The 19,982-nt window shown below is 42.8% G+C and overlaps 1 protein-coding gene and 3 non-coding genes across 6 annotated transcripts; all 4 read right to left on the bottom strand.

The window, feature by feature from the left end:
• Positions 1-890: 890 nt before the first annotated feature.
• LOC110492373 (nascent polypeptide-associated complex subunit alpha) lies at positions 891-13,991 on the bottom strand. 3 transcript variants are annotated; one of them, XM_036947351.1, is made up of 9 exons: positions 13,861-13,991; positions 12,801-12,878; positions 5,061-6,995; positions 2,760-2,839; positions 2,302-2,379; positions 1,989-2,135; positions 1,639-1,767; positions 1,288-1,410; positions 891-1,008 (listed from the first exon to the last, which is right to left on the bottom strand). In XM_036947351.1, exons 2-9 carry the CDS (start codon positions 12,868-12,870, stop codon positions 994-996), a joined length of 2,577 nt encoding a protein of 858 aa, XP_036803246.1. In that variant the 5' UTR covers positions 12,871-12,878; positions 13,861-13,991; the 3' UTR covers positions 891-993. The 3 variants fall into 3 exon arrangements, with proteins under 3 accessions (XP_036803246.1, XP_021422305.2, XP_021422306.1); XM_021566630.2 differs by lacking the exon at positions 5,061-6,995 and adding an exon at positions 8,249-9,133 and having other exon boundaries at positions 13,861-13,990; XM_021566631.2 differs by lacking the exon at positions 5,061-6,995 and having other exon boundaries at positions 13,861-13,981.
• On the bottom strand, positions 1,078-1,151 carry LOC118939609. Its single transcript, XR_005036642.1, has one exon. It is a non-coding gene; the product is annotated as a small nucleolar RNA SNORD59 (small nucleolar RNA).
• LOC118939608 lies at positions 1,509-1,582 on the bottom strand. Its single transcript, XR_005036641.1, has one exon. It is a non-coding gene; the product is annotated as a small nucleolar RNA SNORD59 (small nucleolar RNA).
• Positions 2,525-2,595, bottom strand: LOC118939611. Its single transcript, XR_005036644.1, has one exon. It is a non-coding gene; the product is annotated as a small nucleolar RNA SNORD59 (small nucleolar RNA).
• Positions 13,992-19,982: the final 5,991 nt, after the last annotated feature.

Raw genomic sequence — 19,982 nt, 5'->3', positions numbered from 1 at the left:
AAGATTTGATGCCAAACAACCCACCCGTCTAGAATGGGGGATCCTGTTTCCTGTCAATGCCTGCAGTACCACGGTCGGCCTTGAACATCCGTGGCTTCCAAGAGAGGGTACAGTCGCTCTCCCCCGGTAGGGATTAACCACAGCCAGTAGATGTCGATAGTATTGTCTATTGACAGGCAAATCACAGGCTGCTGCAGGGTTGCAGCTGGATGCATCTCAAGCATTCACCAGTTGCTCATGAACTGGTTAGGACACAGGAATTAAAGTTCAGGAGACTACTCCCCTTTAGTAGAAACCCTAGATAGGAGCATGTTTGACCCAATTCCGTGGTTGACCTGGCCTGACCACCGATCTAAGATTATTCAATTTCTTGCCTTTATCATTAGGAGAATGGGGAAACAGACCATCAGTGGTTAACATACATTTGAAGCACTCTGGGTTATGTCTGGTGTAATATCACAGGTATCAGTCAGGTATTTCTAGGATATCAAATACCTTTACTGTCAGTAATCCTTCAGAGACCAAGTGCCTTCCAGTTTCCTTGTTTCATCAGTTACTCAGAGGTGCGGTTTACACTGGAAGTCTTTAGATTAGTCATAGTAACAAAACGTCTCAAGATTCCCAGCACCAGCTCATTAAAACGCAATACTTTGTCTTAAATTTGTGGTACATTGTTTGCAAAAAAATATTTAACCACAGCAATGAAAAGTCCTACAATACCATTTCAGCAGAGGGACTTCTGAAAGTTCAGTAAAACAGAGCAGAGTTTACACCAAACTGTATTCCATACCGCTGTTCAGACGAATCCCTTTGAGTCAAGTGTTCTTCAATCCTAGTCCTGGAGATGTACAATTCATAATTTCACAAAACTAATACATAGGGAAACCTAGTTCAATTTACCAAGCCACAACTTTATTTCCATCTCGGGTATAAATTGTACAAACAATAGTAGATTAAACCAGCAAACTTTCAGAACCCCCTTCGACCAGCAGCCTACATCGTCAATTCCTGTGAATATAAGAATACAATGTGTTGATACATGTACAAACTAAGCCCTGTCATAGTTAAGTGCCAATCTCTTCTCAGGACAGAAAGGTTGGCTTCAGTAGACTCAGAAGAACGAAAGTCACTGTATCAATCATCACTGAAGAGAAAGGATCTCCAGCTAGTAGATCCTACGATAACTGACAGGTCACAACTCAAATCTACAAATATTTGAATTGAAGGGACCCTGTGCTGGATAATACTGTCTGGTGACAAGGGAATTGTGTGGTAAAATATACTTACCATAATAGCATTGACAATATCATTGTTGTTGTTTTTAAGGGCGCGTACAGCCTTCGCTCGCGACACGTTGGCTTGTGACATCACGAGTTCAATGTCCTTCACCTCAACCCCTGTCTCGTCAACCTATGCAGCGAGACAAAGCATTAGTATCAGACAGTTTAACTCACACTGCAATTCACTGATATCAAGGGGAATGGGGGTTTTGGATTGGACTCAATTGCTCTTCTCAGGACAGAAAGGTTGGCTTCAGTAGACTCAGAAGAACGAAAGTCACTGTATCAATCATCATTGAAGAGAAATGACCTGCTGATGATTCTATGTTAACCGTTTCACCCCTCTCAAGGCCCTCACCTCTTCCTCTTCGCTCTCCTCTTGTACAGTGGGAGTCTGTGTGTTTTCCTGGACGTTCGACACAGCTTCTCCCTGTACCTTGAACTTCTCTGCCGCGGCAAGCTGGGCTTGTTGTGAAAGATCCTCGATCTGAGACACAAAGGGAGAGAAACAGACCGTGACATCAGCGCTGTAACCTTTGGAAAGAACCCCAACACCTTGGTTGAATGGACATTACACTGCACATTTGACTGATACCATTAAGAATATGTAATTCTGGTTCTGAAAGAGCAGTTTAGATGAGATGGAATAACACTAACATGACATTAAAAAGGGATCAGAAAACAAAATTCAAACGGTATCCATCTTACCTTAGCCTCACCAAAGACAATGTACGTGTCTGATGCAGGGCTCTTGTAGACGTCTGGTTTGGTGATAACGAAAAGGATATTTTTAGACTTGCGAATGGTAACCCTGGTGACCCCCGTCACCTGCCTGAGACCCAGCTTAGACATTGCCTGGAGAGAAGCAAAGAAACATGGGTCATGCTCTATTTTGAGTGGAAATGAACACTAGCTCCAACAATGGACAGTTATAGATGGCATAGTAATTTAAATAATTCAATGTATACTTAAGACTGGAATGCCTTAGGAAAACAAGTCTAGATCGTTTCAAATGAGTTACCTTTCGTGCCTTCTTTTCACTACGGCTCTGTTTGGCTTTGCTAACGGGTTCTTCATCTATTTCTGCAGCAGCTGCAAGCTGTGGAGGAAAATATATAAATCCTCCTTTAATGACAGGCAAGATGTAGATTTTTAGAGAATGAGATCAAAAATTCAACCCATATGTAAGAATATGGTGTGCGCGGTAAAAATAAAGCATATTAAAATATCCCTTTGGCCTTTTCTCTTCTCAGAACAGGAAGGATGGCTTCAGTAGAATCAGAAGAACGAAAGTCACTGAATCAATCACTGTAGAGTCCAGGATTTATTCTAATCATGTCGGGAGTGAAATATAATGGTTTACTATATCACACCCATACACCGTAGAAGCAACGTGCTAAATGAATCTGTTCTGTGGCCTACCAGACCTCTGCCTGAATAGTCTTATCTGGGCACTTGATCACTCTCAGGTGGTCTTACCTGCGCTTGCTGTGTCTGTGCAGAGTCATGTTCCTCCAGATCTGGTACAGACTCATCACTGTCTGATTCAGTGCCAGACCCTGTAAGCCACCCCCAGAGAAACAAGCATTATTCATGTGGTCACTGGCACGAGCTGCAGAAAACCAGTTCTTCTATAGTAGCCTTTGTAAGAGAATTGTAATTGTATAGGTATTTAACAGAGCAAAGTCTATGAGGCACAACAGAGACTGATACAAATCGAGATGTTGAATGAGCACAACATTGGTTGGTGGTAGGTGAATCTAACCTATTCATTTGTGGCAGTGAAACAGAATAAAAATGGGTATATGTGGATGAGGTTAACAAAAACGTCAGTGTAGAAATTAAGACCAGCTTAGAAATGTGAAATCAAATCAAATTTATTTATATAGCCCTTCGTATCTGGAGTAGTAAAATCTTGCACATCCTTTGCATATGGATTTGAAAAGTAATCTCCCAACTTGACAAATCTGTATCACAATGACATAGAACTGCCACCCCCCTTGCCATTCCCCTCAAAAGTACTTTTATAGGCTGACAGAAATAGAGCACCTTCAGAAAGTATTCACACCCCATGACTTGCCAACATTTTGTTAGACAATTTAAAAAAGGGATTAAATTGATTTTATCGAAGGCTTAATACACCATTTCAAAACGGAAGTCTGAAACATCTTAAATAGTCAAGCCTTTTGTTATGGCAAGCCTAAATAAGTTCAGGAGTAAAAACGTGCTTAACAAGCCACATAAGTTGCATGGACTGTGTGCAATAGTGTTTAACACAAATTTCGAATGACTACCTCATCTCTGTATCCCATACATACAATTGTATGGTCCCTCAGTCGAGTAGCGAATTTCAAATACAGAGTCAACCCCAAAAACCAGGGAGGTATTCCAATGCCTAGCAAAAGGGCAACTAAAAAAAGTATAATTTAAAAGCAGACACTAAATATCCCGTTGAGCAAGGTGAAGTCATTAATTATCAATACACCCAGTTACCACAAAGATACAGGCATTCTTCCTAATGCAGTTGCCAGAGAGGAAGGAAACCACCCAGGGATTTCACCATGAGGCCAATGTTGACTTTCAAACAGTTAGAGTTTAATGGCTTACAGGAGAAAACTGAGGATGGATCAATATTGTAGTTACTCCACAATACTAACCTAATTGACAGACTGAAAAGGAAGCCTGTACAGAATTAAAAACATATTCCAAAACAAACATCCTGTTTGCAACAAGGCACTAAAGTAATACCGCAAAAAACAATGAATGTTTTGTCCGGAATAGTGTTATGCTTGGGGTAAATACAATACAACGCATTAATGAGTACCACTCCATATTTTCAAGCCTAGTGGTGGCTGTATCATGTTATGGGTATGCTTGTAATCGTTAAGGACTGTGGAGTTTCAGGATTTAAAAAAAGAACGAGCTAAGCAGACAAAATCCTAGAGGAAAACCTGGTTCAGTCTGCATTCCACCAGACATTTGGAGAGTTCAACTTTCAGCAGGAAAATAACCTAAAACTCAAGGCCAAATGTTCGAGTGGCAGAGTTAGTTTTTCCTTAAATCTACTTGATTTTCTAGCAATGCTCAAGAACCAATTTCACAGAGCTTGAAGACTTTTGAAAATAATAAAATGGGCATATGTTAAACAGGTGTGGAAAGCTTTTAAAGACTTACCCAGATACAGCTGTGTGCCTAAGGTGCTTACTCGTGAATACTTATGTAAATGAGATCTGCATTTAATTTAATAGATTTGCAAAAAAATTATGTTTTCACTTTGACATTAGTGTGTAGATGGGTGCAAAAGTGTATTTCTAAAATCCATTTTGAAGTTAGGCTGTAACAAAATGTGGAATAAGTCCAGGGGTATGAATACTTTGAAGGCACTGTAATAGGGCTCCTCATTTCACTATAATTGAGAGACCCCCCCAGAAAAAAACAGTATATAAAAGCAGGGCATTTACATAATTTGAACCTTATCTTGGGAGGAAAAACACTGGAATGTCTTGTTTGAAAGTACAGTAAAAATGTACCCCAAATAATAAAAATGGCACTCAAATGGGAGCCCCGATTTCTCCAATCAATAGCTCCAATAACTACACGTGATCTTTGAAACAGGCCAGTTCAGAGGTTACATTTGAGGAAAAGCTAATACAGACTACTACAATCTCTACTTTCTTTAGCTTAAACCTTAAAAAGGGAAAAGAGACTTGAACGGGCCACAGAAATAAACACTGGTGGGCAAACAGAGGGGACACAGACAGACAAAATAAGGAGCAATACCCTTGTCATTCTTGATCACAGGCTCCGGTTTGGTAGGGGGTTTAGCAGGGGTGGGGGCAGGGTTTGAAACAGGTGCTGGTACAACGGCTACTTCAACAGGCTTAGGGGGAGCTGGGGAAGCTACAACAGGCTCGATGGGAACAGGCTTAAGGGGAGCTGGTGCAGCTACCACAGCTGCATAGGAAGCAGGCTTAAGGGGAGCTGGTCCAGCTACAACGGGAGCGGCCTTGACGGAAGCTGGTGCAGCTACAACGGGCTCAACAAGAGCTGGCTTAGCAGGTGCTGGTACAATGGCCTCAACGGTAGCAGCTACAACCGGAGAGGCCTCAATAGGAGTTGGAGCAGCTACAACGGGAACGGTCTTGACGGAAGCTGGTGCAGCTATAACTGGCTCAACGGGAGCTGGCGAAGCTACAACCGGAGAGGCCTTGACGGAAGCTGGTGCAGCTATAACTGGCTCAACGGGAGCTGGCGAAGCTACAACCGGAGAGGCCTTGACGGAAGCTGGTGCAGCTATAACTGGTTCAACGGGAGCTGGCGAAGCTACAACCGGAGACGCCTTGACGGAAGCTAGTGCAGCTACAACTGGAGCAGGGTTAAGGGGAGCTGGTGTAGCCACAACGGGCTTAACTGGAACTGGCTTAGGGGGCGCCATTGTAGCCACAACGGGCTTAACAGGAGCCGGCGCAGCTACAATTGGAGCAGGCTTAGGGGGAGCTGGTGTAGCCACAACGGGCTTAACAGGAGCCGGCGCAGCTACAATTGGAGCAGGCTTAGGGGGAGCTGGTGTAGCAACAATGGACTTAACTGGAACTGGCTTAGGGGGAGCTGATGCAGCTACAACTGGAGCAGGCTTAAGGGGAGCTGGTGTAGCAACAATGGGCTTAACTGGAACTGGCTTAGGGGGAGCTGGTGCAGCTACAACTGGAGCAGGCTTAGGGGTAGCTGGTGTAGCAACAATGGGCTTAACTGGAACTGGCTTAGGGGGCGCAATTGTAGCCACAACGGGCTTAACAGGAGCCGGAGCAGCTACAACTGGAGCAGGCTTAAGGGGAGCTGGTGTAGCAACAATGGGCTTAACTGGAACTGGCTTAGAGGGAGCTGTTGTAGCAACAACTGGAGGTGGCTTTAGGGGAGCTGGTGTAGCCACAACAGCCTTAAAAGGAGCTGACGCCGCTACAACGGGCTCAACAGGAGCTGGCTTAGGGGGAGCTGGAGAAGCAACTGGGGCAGGCTTAGGAGTCCCTACTACTGTAGGGGGTGAGAAGACTGGCATATTTACTGGCTCCTCTGGTGGAATTAGAGGGGGAAGGTCATCGTCATCCTCCAGGGCAGGTGCTGCATTGACCTCTTTCACCTCAGCTCTGAGCAGACGCTCTGGCTTGGCCATGGGCATTTCAGAGGCAGCTCTAGGGGGGCTAGAGGCAATAGCGGCAGCAAATGACACAGGGGCTGGTGCAGCAGGCTTTGAGGTCACTTTGAAGGACACAGGGGACGCCACAGGTTTGGGAGAGGCAGGCTCTGGAGCAACAGTTACTGACGAGGCTACTACTTGTGCAGGAGCAGCTTTAGGCTCCATAGGACGAGGTTTGGCCTCTGTGGGGGCAGGAGCCTCTTCTGGGGCTGGCAGGTCAGCAGCAGGCTTAAAATACTCTTTTTTAGCCTTTCTTTGTTTGCCAACCTTCACAACCTTGGGTGCGGCACGACTGCCCTGGCTGGGAGTTCCAGAAGCCCCAGGTGAGTTAGCTAGGGGGGAATGGGGTGTGGAGGAGGTAGGAGAAGCAGAGGAGGCAGACATAGAAGAGCGTTTTCTTCTGCCAGGGACAGCCTTTGGGGCAGAGCCACCCTTGGCCTCTTTGCCTTTGGGCTTGGCAGGGACAGAAGCAGTCTGAGGTTTCTGGGAAGTAGCCAGACTTGCAGGGGTAGAGGGTGCAGCTGAATGAAACAAATTTGTTTAAAAAAAATATTTTTACATTTGGAAGACAAGGATGTCAAAGCCTGAACCATGCGGGTTAAAAGATCGGAACACAGGAGGCAATGTTACCTCAGAAATGCAGGGTTAGGAAAATAAACACCACACCAATCTTCTTTCCAAAATGGAAGGATTTGTTGCAGGGCAGCACACTCAATTTCAAGTATTCAGGCAAAAAAAACACACGTCACATTTTCTACAACATTACTCTAATTTCATAACCAGAGATTCAAATTGAGGACCCACTCAGTGCAGAGGAAAGACAAAGTGTGGCAAACGCATTCGCAAAGTATGGCACGATTTATACCAAAATGAATTTGTGACCGGTCAAATTCAAAGGCACTTTAGAGGTTACAAACAATGCTATGCAGAACAAGAAACACTAAGAACATTTGACCTAAACCCTAGGTAGAATGATGAATTGTGGTTTACAGAGTTTCAAAGTTAAGCTATACCAGTGCTCCCAAACATTTTCACTCATGCCCCCCTTCGTCATAGCGAACGCCATAGGTTTGGGATTCACTATAGTATAGATACAAAAATCAGTATTTCATTGAAACATTTAACCAATTCGCTATGTTTAATACTACCATTAATTGTTTTTTAAAGCAATCAACAGCAGATGTGAGGATGATTAAAAGATACTGAGGATTAAAATGGTGTACCACAATGAACAAAAAGCCTTAAACTGGAACAACTCCCACAAATGGATACAAACACCTTCATTGGAAACAAATATCAGTGTTGAAAACACACTGCAGTTAAAGCACATGAACACAGTTGGCTTGGTGCATTCTTCCTGGACAAACACCAATAAGCGCTGAGAGAGAAAATAGAGCAACAGAAACAGAAAAGTCAACATCTGACAACAAGAGGAAAAAATTGCTGGAAGTCAACTCTTTACATGAAGTGCTTAAATGGACTGGCCCGTTTCAAGGTGAAACAATGAGTTTAAAACAGTGATGCAAAAGATAGCGAGCCCTCGAGATAAGCCTCAAAATAAAATCTTGACATTCTTAATTCTCTCAACATTAGCCCTTTTCATCAAGCACATTGAAATACAAAAAGATAAATTGGGGGAACATACCATTTACAAGGCAAATCTAGGCCCAGTGGGTGCAAAAGTTAGCAAGTATATAAGAAACAAAAGATCTGGAAGGGGGAGCTGCTGTAAGAAAGTAAAAGGAGCTTTTACTTTACACACAAAATTACCCACCTGACAGGTGCCGGGTGGAGATGGTCGGGCCTGCACGATTTGACGTCACCTTTGGCTGGTCGGCCTCAGAGAAGGCCGCAAATGCTTCTTTCTCAACGAGAGTTGTGTTTAGTGTGGCAGTGTCTATGGTCAAATCAGTAGGCAGAGATTTCGGTTCTTTGGCCCCAAGGCTCGAGCTGGCCACTTCAGTGCAAGGTACTGCATCTTCAGGAGCTGGCTTCAAACTCACAGTCTTCACATCTTCAACGATTGTCTCAACTGCAGGCTCAGGGGTGACTTCTGGAGTTCCACGTGCCATCCCATCAATAGTGTCTACGATTGGCGCGTCAACAGCATCAGCGATGGGCTCTTCAGCAGCAGGCACAGGTTCTTTGACCACTTCAATGGGTTCTTCAGCTTCAGCCATAGGTTCCTCAGCCACAGTCTCTTGACTAGCTGCCACGGAGGCCTCTGTAACTTCAGTTGAATCTTGAATGATTATATTTTCAGTTGCTTGGGTGACCGGCTCTTCTGCAGCAGCTTCTAGGTCTTTAACAGTTGGTTCTTCATTTGAGGCATCAGGTTCGTCGGAAAGAGCCGTTGGTTCCTGAACATGCGTTTCTTCTGCGGCAGATGCAGCTGCCTCAACTGGTGAGACAGATTCTTGGATCACTGCTTCCTCTGTGACACCAGGCACTTCAGTTTGCGCAGTGGCTTCAGGTGTTGCTTTTACACCATTAAGTTGTCCACTAGCTGCCTCTCCAAAAGCCATGTCTGACACTGAATGGGTTTTGATTTCTGGAAGAAAAGTGGAGCCTTCTGGAGGCACAGGACTCTCCAAGGGGGCATTGGTCACGTCAGGCACAGACATCCCAAGGGGAGCAGAGGAACTCAACACCCCTGGAGCTGATAGGAAGGAAAGGAGGAGGAGCGGAAGGAGCAGCAGGGGATAGTCACAGCGATAGCGTGTTTTTTTAAAGCATATGATCAAAATGATTGAACACCGTGTTTAAGAAAATCTAGCTACACTAATAGTACTCCCCTATACGAGAGACAAAAACATGAAGGTAGGGTCCAAAATGTTTTGATTATGCGACAAAATATTAAGAGGAAACAATTGAATAAGAGTACATTTTTTAGCAATGGTTTTGTGATCTACATCTACCAATTCAGTTGAACCAAGGTGTTTGTGAGGTTGTTCAAGGATGCAGACATGAGATTTCCATTTGTTATAACTGAACCTAAAATGGGTGAATGTGTATACCAACAAAACCAAACTTGTGCCTATGTCCCAGTTACCATGCAGTGCCCAAATGTACAAGATTGTACTTGGAAACACCTCGAGACCGAAAGTGTGAGGAAACCCTCTGAAGACAGAGTAGCATTCAATACACCTACAAACTGTAATGACAACATTTCAGAGTGAAGTGTCTTGCGACAGAGACAATCATGCACACTGGAATACTAGAAAACTTTTGAATTAGGAAATCGAGATTTCCTAAGTTCCTATTCTGTTATATATAAGAGACAATTTAATAACCCAACCCGAAAAACCGTCAAATAAAAAATTGCTTTTCAATTGTAGTTTCACCCATTTCATGCAACAAACCAATTCCCCAATAGGATTTTCAATACTTTTCTGAACCACTGACTTCCATGCGGTATTTTTTTTGTTCCGCTCTTCCAACAGTCTAACATTAATTCCTAAAGCCTTCACGTGTGGTCTTCAGCTAAAAACAGTTATCACTAGTATGTGGGCTCTCTCCATAAATCCTTCAATGTAGTTTCTCAGCAACTTGATTAAACAAGCACCTGTGGTACTGAACACCCATGTCTTCTCCAATCAATATCGGTAGTCTTCACTTGTTTAGCACATGCATCTTCTTTGGCTGCCATCATGACCAATGGACTTCAAAAGCAATTTGTGGTCTTAATCAGCACCCCCCCATAGTCTCTTTGGGGAAACATGGACTTTCATCTGCTTATAACGCTTCTAGTACAGGGCTTGGTATTGAGGAAATCCATAAAAGTTTCACCAATTATAATCACTAGCATATTGACATCTTCGCCATACTAATCAGAATTTAGTTTGTTACAGCACGAAAATGCTTTAAGAAAACCAACCACAATACTAACTCCTTTCTAGTCAAAACCAAATGTTTCTCAAATGACTTGAAAATAAAAAGCCATAAGCTACTTCAGAGAAGTAGCGTACATTTGACATCAACATTTAGTCAAATCAATGCCATAACAGGCCTGCACTTGTTAGGGCATCAGTACATTACCATAGTAAAGGTTGGCCGATTAATTAAGGCCGATTTACGCGAGTGCAGCAAGGAGCCAAGGTAAGTTGCTAGCTAGCATTAAACTTATCTTAGCATAATCACTAGTTAAACTAGTAATATCAACCATGTGTAGTTAACTAGCTTGTCCTGCTTTGCATATAATCAATGCGGTGCCAGTTAATTTATCAATGAATCACAGCCTACCTCAACTTCGCCAAACGGGTGATGATTTAATAAAGCGCATTTGCGGAAAAAGCACAATCGTTGCACCAATGCGCCTAACCATAAACATCAATGCCTTACTTAAAATCAATACACAAGTATATTTTTTTGTAAACCTCCATATGTAATTAAGAAATTCATGTTAGCAGGCAATATTAACTAGGAAAATGGTCACTTCTCTCAGAGTCAGAGAAATAGGCAACAGTTTGAGCCACCTGGCTCGTTGCGAACTGTGAAGAATATTTCTTCCTCACAACGACAATAATTCATAACATTGAAGGCTGTGCAATGTAACAGCAATATTTAGGGTTGCCACTCGTTCCATAAAATACGGAACAGTTCCGTATTCACTGAAAGAATAAACATTGTTTTCGAAAATTTGAACATACTGACCTAAAGCTCACATGTGTTTATTATATTATAATTAAGTATGAGTGCAGTCTGACTGATTGGTGGTAGGCAGCAGCAGGCTTGTAAGCATTCATTCAAACAGCACTTTCCTGTGTTTGCCAGCAGCTCTCCGCAACGCTTGAAGCACAGCGCTGTTTATCACTTCAAGCCTATCAACTCCCGAGATTAGGCTGGAAATACTATAGTGCCTATAAGAACACCCAATAGTCAAAGGTATATGGAAATACAAATGGTAGAGAGAAGTAGTCATAATTCCAATAACTACAACCTAAAACTTATTAACTGGGAATATTGAAGACTCATGTTAAAAGGAACCACTAGCTTTCATACGTTCTCATGTTGAGCAAGGAACTTAAATGTGAGCTTTTTTACAATGGCACATACTGCACTTTTACATTCTTCAACTGCGTTTTTGCATTATTTAAACCAAATTGAACATTTTCCATGATTTATTTGAGACTAAATCAATTGAATTTATGTATTAAGTTCAAATAAACGTGTTCATTCAGTCTAGTTGTAATTGTCATTATTACAAATAAATAAATAAATATAAATAAATAAATATAAATAAATATAAATAAATATATATATAAATATATATATATAAAAATTTATTGGCCGATTAATCAGTCTGGTTTTTTTGGTCCTCCAATAAATCGGTATTGTCGTTGAAAAAAAATCTATACTATAGCACTATCATTACCATCAATTCGAAGTAAAGCTGGAATTTCAGATAAAATAAACAGAAAATAGCAGTAAGCAATGGACACTTAACATGGTCAATGAGAATGTAGTGTGAATAAAAAATAAATAAAGCTACTATAACATTTTTTATTTTATGTGGACTGGAATTTCCCAGAACCAGAAGTAATTCCTACAACTGTAACCTTATGAGCCAGTGCCACTCCTTTATACCAAAGGTTGCTATTAGTTTGACCACGTAATTAATTCCTGTTTCTTTAAAATGTTGCATGCACAAGGCGACTACATAAATACCCATGCATTGGGAATTGTTTCACAACCCAGTTGTCAGTGCAGTGACATTCAACAGGCAGTTGTGAGTGAGTTTGAGTAAATAAGGGGTCCTGGATAACCCATTTGGACTGCAGTGAATTTCAGGACACAACAACCAAATTGTTAACACACAGTTATTCCCACATTAATGCAAAGTGAGGCAATGACCGGCCTTGTCAAACATAATTCTAGAGGGCTACTCACTTCCCAGTATAAAAACAAGGTTTCTAGTCTGTAAGTTGTGGATAGAGACCGAGTAGATAGAGACAGGGTATGGTTTATATGATCCATCAGCTGCTCAGCCCACCCATCCCCTTAAAATAAACCCGACACCACACCTCCCCATTTATGTTAAGAATGTGTGTAAAGCAGGACTCAGGCGACCCAGAGTTCCAAGTCAACGTTACCAACAGATGTTAGTGTCATTCAACAGCAGTGTCACCTGCTTGATTATTTCAGTGTCAACTGACGAGTGTTACCTTTCCCAAAAGGAGTTAAACCTATATAGAGCTCTGAAATAAAAGCCACCACTCCCAATGGGGGAATATGACTTCTACTGCAGTGTTTGAGTTCCAGGACCCCATTAGCCCTGTAGTTTAGTATCTTAGCATGCATGTGTGATATAATAATGCAATACGAACCAGTCTCAACTTGCGGCTGTTGCATCTCCTGCTCAGTGACTGGGACCGTCTCTGTGGCTTCGCCAGGCATGCTTGTGTCTGAAAGGAGAAATCAAGTAATGATCACCAGGAATAGCTTACATTTAAATCACGTGAGGATTGAATAAAACACAGCCAATTTACTAATTATTTTTTACATGGCTCACTGACTAGGCGAATGCAGAGCGCTGATGGCTTCAGTGTACTGTAGTAGGAACTGGATTAAACGTGTGTTCAAATACCAATCATTCCCAGCTAGATCTCATTTATACTAAGTACAAGCTACTGTACTTGTGTAACATTTTAATCACTTTACTACTGATACTGTCAAATGTAATGTTATGCAACTTACCAACTGAGGGGTAACTGGCTAATGGATAGTAGCTAACGTTAGCCATTTTAAATTATAACTCAAGTGATGTGCGTGTTTCACGTGTTGCTACATAGCTAGCGTTAGCTACAGCCCTAGTTAGCACACAAACAAGCCACTTTAAAATTATTCGTTAACTAGTTAATGTTAAACTGCAAATCAGGATACAAAATGTCCACTGAACGGAAACGCTGTTTAATATAACATTTCAGCAATAATAAAAACTCGTATCAACTTTTAAACTCTACAAAGAAAACAAAAAAGTTAGCAAGCTAACGTTAAACTCACTTTCTGGCGAACAAGCTTCACTTGAAGCTAACGTTAGCTAGCTGGCTGTGCACGGTCACAAAAAGCCGACAGACAATTTTACGTGTTCAGACACGGACAACGTTTACTAAACACTTCACAAACATACCACAATTGGTAACATTTAAAATTCGTCCTGTGTTATCAACTAGTTAGCCTGTTCCAGATAGGGAATGTGAGCAGTCATGTTCCCCCATTTTGTACCAGAGATCGACTACATAACAGTGAATATGTGTACATACAATGATATAGATTAATATCCACATAAAGTGTATGACAAATTTATCATGTACTGTCGGAACCCTGTTTAAAATATTTTCAAAGACAATAAACGGTTAGATTAAGCTAGATTAGCGAGAGACTCACCGAGTCAGGATTCTATATCCAAGATGGTTGTGAGAGAGAAATTCTGACCTCTGTCTCGCGGTGTTATCACATTTTTTACTAGCTTCTTCTTCCGGGTTGTTCCGGTGTTTCCAAGTGGTGTTTCCACTATTTTTTCCATAACATCTATGGCGTATCCTTTCAGATGTACAGCTCTAAATTTTCAACCGTCATATTTAAAATCTGCAAAATTGACATTATATGGTGGGACATTTTAACATTTGACATTCAGGCAGGCACTGGTGTTTTTGTGTGTGACTTGATCGTGTCTGTTTTAATCTTTCAGCACTGGTCAGCTTCTTTGTCTGGGCCTCATTAACACGATAAATGAACACGGCAGTACAAATCATTAGCAACTTCAGTGACATCAGGATGGCCACGCAGATATGGGTGAACAGGGAGTAGAGGAGGGGGCTGAGCAAGCACCCTTGTGGGGCCCTTGTGTTAGAGGATCAGTGTAGTGGAGGTGTTGTCTACTTTTACCACCTGGGGGACGGCCCGTCAGGAAGTGCATGACCCAGTCTGACAGGACACCCCCAGGTGTTGTGCCATCAAGTTTGCAGATGACACAACAGTTATAGGCCTGTTTACCAAAAAAGACCAGACAAAGCGTGCACGCCCCCACCCACATCGACGGGGCCTCAGTGGAGAAGGTGAAAAGCTTAAAATTCCTCAGTGTACACATCACTGAAATCTGAAATGGTCCACCCTCACAGACAGTGTGGTGAAGAAGGCCCAACAGCACCTGTTCAACCTCAGGAGGCTGAAGAAATTTGGCTTGGCCCCTAAGTTCCTCACAGACTTTTACAGATGCACCATTGAGAGCATCCGGTCGGGCTGTATCAAATAAAATAAAATGTATTTGTCACAAACACATGGTTAGCAGATGTTAATGCGAGTGTAGCGAAATGCTTGTGCTTCTAGTTCCGACAATGCAGTAATAACCAACAAGTAATCTAGCTAACAATTCCAAAACTACTACCTTATAGACACAAGTGTAAGGGGATAAAGAATATGTACATAAAGATATATGAATGAGTGATGGTACAGAGCGGCATAGGCAAGATACAGTAGATGGTATTGAGTACAGTATATACATATGAGATGAGTATGTAAACAAAGTGGCATAGTTAAAGTGGCTAATGATACATGTATTACATAAAGATGCAGTAGATGATATAGAGTACAGTATATACGTATACATATGAGATTAATAATGTAGGGTATGTAAACATTATATTAGGTAGCATTGTTTAAAGTGGCTAGTGATATATTTTACATCATTTGCCATCAATTCCCATTATTAAAGTGGCTGGAGTTTAGTCAGTGTGTTGGCAGCAGCCACTCAATGTTAGTGGTGGCTGTTTAACAGTCTGATGGCCTTGAGATAGAAGCTGTTTTTCAGTCTCTTGGTCCCAGCTTTGATGCACTTGTACTGACCTCGCCTTCTGGATGATAGCGGGGTGAACAGGCAGTGGCTCGGGTGGTTGTTGTCCTTGATGATCTTTATGGCCTTCCTGTGACATCGGGTAGTGTAGGTGTCCTGGAGGGCAGGTAGTTTGCCCCCGGTGATGCATTGTGCAGACCTCACTACCCTCTGGAGAGCCTTACGGTTGTGGGCGGAGCAGTTGCCGTACCAGGCGGTGATACAGCCCGACAGGATGCTCTCGATTGTGCATCTGTAGAAGTTTGTGAGTGCTTTTGGTGACAAGCCAAATTTCTTCAGCCTCCTGAGGTTGAAGAGGTGCTGCTGCGCCTTCTTCACGATGCTGTCTGTGTGGGTGGACCAATTCAGTTTGTCTGTGATGTGTACGCCGAGGAACTTAAAACTTACTACCCTCTCCACTACTGTTCCATCGATGTGGATAGGGGGGTGTTCCCTTTGCTGTTTCCTGAAGTCCACAATCATCTTCTTAGTTTTGTTGACGTTGAGTGTGAGGTTATTTTCCTGACACCACACTCCGAGGGCCCTCACCTCCTCCCTGTAGGCCGTCTCGTCGTTGTTGGTAATCAAGCCTACCACTGTTGTGTCGTCCGCAAACTTGATGATTGAGTTGGAGGCGTGCGTGGCCACGCAGTCGTGGGTGAACAGGGAGTACAGGAGAGGGCTCAGAACGCACCCTTGTGGGGCCCCAGTGTTGAGGATCAGCGGGGTGGAGATGTTGTTGCCTACCCTCACCACCTGGGGGCGGCCCGTCAGGAAGTCCAGTACCCAGTTGCACAGGGCGGGGTCGAGACCCAGGGTCTCGAGCTTGATGACGAGCTTGGAGGGCACTATGATGTTAAATGCCGAGCTGTAGTCGATGAACAGCATTCTCACATAGTTATTCCTCTTGTCCAGATGGGTTAGGGCAGTGTGCAGTGTGGTTGAGATTGCATCGTCTGTGGACCTATTTGGGCGGTAAGCAAATTGGAGTGGGTCTAGGGTGTCAGGTAGGGTGGAGGTGATATGGTCCTTGACTAGTCTCTCAAAGCACTTCATGATGACGGAAGTGAGTCGTTTAGCTCAGTTATCTTAGCTTTCTTGGGAACAGGAACAATGGTGGCCCTCTTGAAGCATGTGGGAACAACAGACTGGGATAGGGATTGATTGAATATGTCCGTAAACACACCAGCCAGCTGGTCTGCGCATGCTCTGAGGACGCGGCTGGGGATTCCGTCTGGGCCTGCAGCCTTGCGAGGGTTAACACGTTTAAATGTTTTCCTCACGTCGGCTGCAGTGAAGGAGAGTCCGCATGTTTTGGTTGCGGGCTGTGTCAGTGGCACTGTATTGTCCTCAAAGCGGGCAAAAAAGTTATTTAGTCTGCCTGGGAGCAAGACATCCTGGTCCGTGACAGGGCTGGTTTTCTTTTTGTAATCCGTGATTGACTGTAGACCCTGCCATATACCTCTTGTGTCTGAGCCGTTGAATTGAGATTCTACTTTGTCTCTATACTGACGCTTAGCTTGTTTGATTGCCTTGAGGAGGGAATAGCTACACTGTTTGTATTCGGTCATGTTTCCGGTCACCTTGCCCTGATTAAAAGCAGTGGTTCGTGCTTTCAGTTTCACGCGAATGCTGCCATCAATCCACGGTTTCTGGTTTGGGAATGTTTTAATCGTTGCTATGGGAATGACATCTTCAACGCACGTTCTAATGAACTCGCTCACCGAATCAGCGTATTCGTCAATGTTGTTGTTTGATGCAATATGAAACATATCCCAGTCCACATGATGGAAGCAGTCTTGGAGTGTGGAATCAGATTGGTCGGACCAGCGTTGAACAGACCTCAGCGCGGGAGCTTCTTGTTTTAGTTTCTGTCTGTAGGCAGGGATCAACAAAATGGAGTCGTGGTCAGCTTTTCCGAAAGGAGAGCGGGGCAGGGCCTTATATGCGTCGCAGAAGTTAGAATAGCAATGATCCAAGGTTTTTCCAGCCCTGGTTGCGCAATCGATATGCTGATACAATTTAGGGAGTCTTGTTTTCAGATTAGCCTTGTTAAAATCCCCAGCTACAATGAATGCAGCCTCAGGATATATGGATTCCAGTTTGCAAAGACTCAAATAAAGTTTGTTCAGGGCCATCGATGTGTCTGCTTGGGGGGGAATATATACGGCTGTGATTATAATCGAAGAGAATTCCCTTGGTAGATAATGCGGTCGACATTTGATTGTGAGGAATTCTAAATCAGGTGAACAGAAGGACTGTATCACCACCTGGTACAGCAACTGCACCGTCCACAACCACATGGCTATCCAGAGGGTGGTGTGGTCCGCCCAATGCATCACTGGGGGCACACTACTTGCCCTCCAGGACATCTACCGCACCTGGTGTCACAGGAATGCCAATAAGATCACCATGGACCTCATCTACCTGAGTTACGCCCTGTTCCCCCCCCCCCCCCCCCCCCCCCTGCTATTATCCAGAAGGCGAGGTCAGTACAGGTGCATCAAAGCTGGGGCAGAGAGACTGAAAAACAGCTTCTTAACTCAAAGCCATCAGACTGTTAAATAGCCATCACTAGCCAGCCTCCAACCAGTATCCTGCCCTGACCTAAGTCACTGTCACTAGCTAGCTACCACTTGGTTACTCAGCCCTGCACCTTAGAAGCTGCTGCCCTATGTACATAGACATGGAGCACTGGTCACTTTAATAATGTTTACATACTGTTTGACCCATTTCACATGTCATTTTTCCACATTTTGTTATGTTACAGCTAAATTCTAAAATTAAGTCAATTGTTTTTTTCATCTCATCAAATCTACAAACAATACCCCATAATGACAAAGCAAAAACTAAAAAAATTACATAAATACTGTCATGACGTTGGCCTCTTTGGGTATAGCAAGCCCATCCCCCTCTCCCTGCCTCCCCCTTTCCTCCTTCAACTAGGCTGTTGTTTACATACTCTTTTACCCATTTCACATGTCATTTTTCCACATTTTGTTATGTTACAGCCATGTTCTAAAATCAAGTCAATTGTTTTTTTCCTCTCATGAATCTACAAACAATACCCCATAATGACAAAGCAAAAACTAAAAAAAATTACATAAATACTGTCATGACGTTGGCCTCTTTGGGTATAGCAAGCCCATCCCCCCTCCCTGCCTCCCCCATTCCTCCTTCATTTAGGCTGCTGTGGTCAGAGAGAGGTCGTAAATTCCTGAGAAGACCCTGCCACATGGCCACATAGTATAAGAGGCAGAGGAAATTTTCATGGAGCACAAAGGAATTTCCTCCACCTCACAGAACTTGAGGTACGAACAAATTTCATGTTCTGGAGAAAGTATAAAAGATCGGTGAAGAATCCAGCTACAAACTGGTCTGTTTGTCACAACTTGGGGAAGCTCATTGGAGACGGTGTGGCCACATTACCATAATGCTGTTTATATAATAGCCTCAGATATGAGGTTTACATCTAATTATTGTATTAGATGAATGAGTGAGTATGATACTGTTTGTAAAATTGTCTAATATGATTTTGGACTGTTTAATGAAGGAAAACTCAAAAAGGGGATTGGAGTTAACTAAATCAGAGGACTGCCCCTGAGCCCAGTTAGGGTCAGGCGTCCTGGGACAGCCCTTTTCTGCCATTCCGAATAAAACCCAACTTTGAGAAATTATCACCAGACCATGTTTTTCTCCATTAGGAGGAGACAAAGGTTGTTGACCATTGCTAAATCTTTTAACCATATCATGTGGTTAAACTACTATCGATACCGACAGAATAAGAACAAGTCTTTGATATTAATTACTAGTCTGCAGCTAGGAATTCGGTATCATTGAACGCGAAGCACGACAACCTCCGAAACATCCCCACTATAACGAAACAAATGAATATCACTCTGAACTATACACTATAACCACGACAGACAGAGAGAGAGGGAGAGAGATAGACAATTCTACACAAGAAACAAACTTTTCACCAGCGATCAAGACGACACACTGAGCGTAAATATATATATTGAGTGCAATTGTTCCCGAATGAGTGAGCGTTCATGTGCAAAGGACTAGCATTTCAGTTGTTATAATTATCACTCTGTAGTGACTTCTTAGTCGACCCCCACTTCCCCTTTTGTCTAACAAGCCGCCATGCCGGTTTAGCCCACTAGGGCACATTCTCCTATAATTTCTTGTAACCATATTTTCTGTATGTTTATGCATTTCTGTGAATTACTTAGTTAGTAATAAATAAATGATTTAAGACAATTGATGTATGGTTGACTCATAGTGAAGACTGGGTTCATGCAGATAACCAACAATTTATGTTGGAATGATGTTTGGAATGAGACTAACGTGAGGTAAAGTAAATAATTCATTAATTCGAAGACTAATTGATCAGATAAAATATCTGAAAAGTTATTTTAGGAAATGATAACTTTTTAATCTGAATATTTTTCCTTGGTGCCCCGACTTCCTAGTAATTACGGTTATATGATTAATCAGTCTAATCGCGTAATACTAATTACAGAGAATCTTTGATAAAAACTATAAGTCTTCAGTTAATGATAGTAAAGACACGACATACATAACTAGTTAGTCCCTTTACTCAGTACTTTGTTGAAGCACCTTTGGCAGCGACTACAGCCTCGAGTCTCCTTAGGTATGACACTACAAGCTTGGC

This window comes from Oncorhynchus mykiss, chromosome 16 (genome assembly GCF_013265735.2).
Source record: "Oncorhynchus mykiss isolate Arlee chromosome 16, USDA_OmykA_1.1, whole genome shotgun sequence".
NCBI classification, from domain to species: domain Eukaryota; kingdom Metazoa; phylum Chordata; class Actinopteri; order Salmoniformes; family Salmonidae; genus Oncorhynchus; species Oncorhynchus mykiss.
The sequence above is the reverse complement of the archived record's forward strand: the minus strand, read 5'-3'. Positions and strand labels throughout refer to the sequence as shown.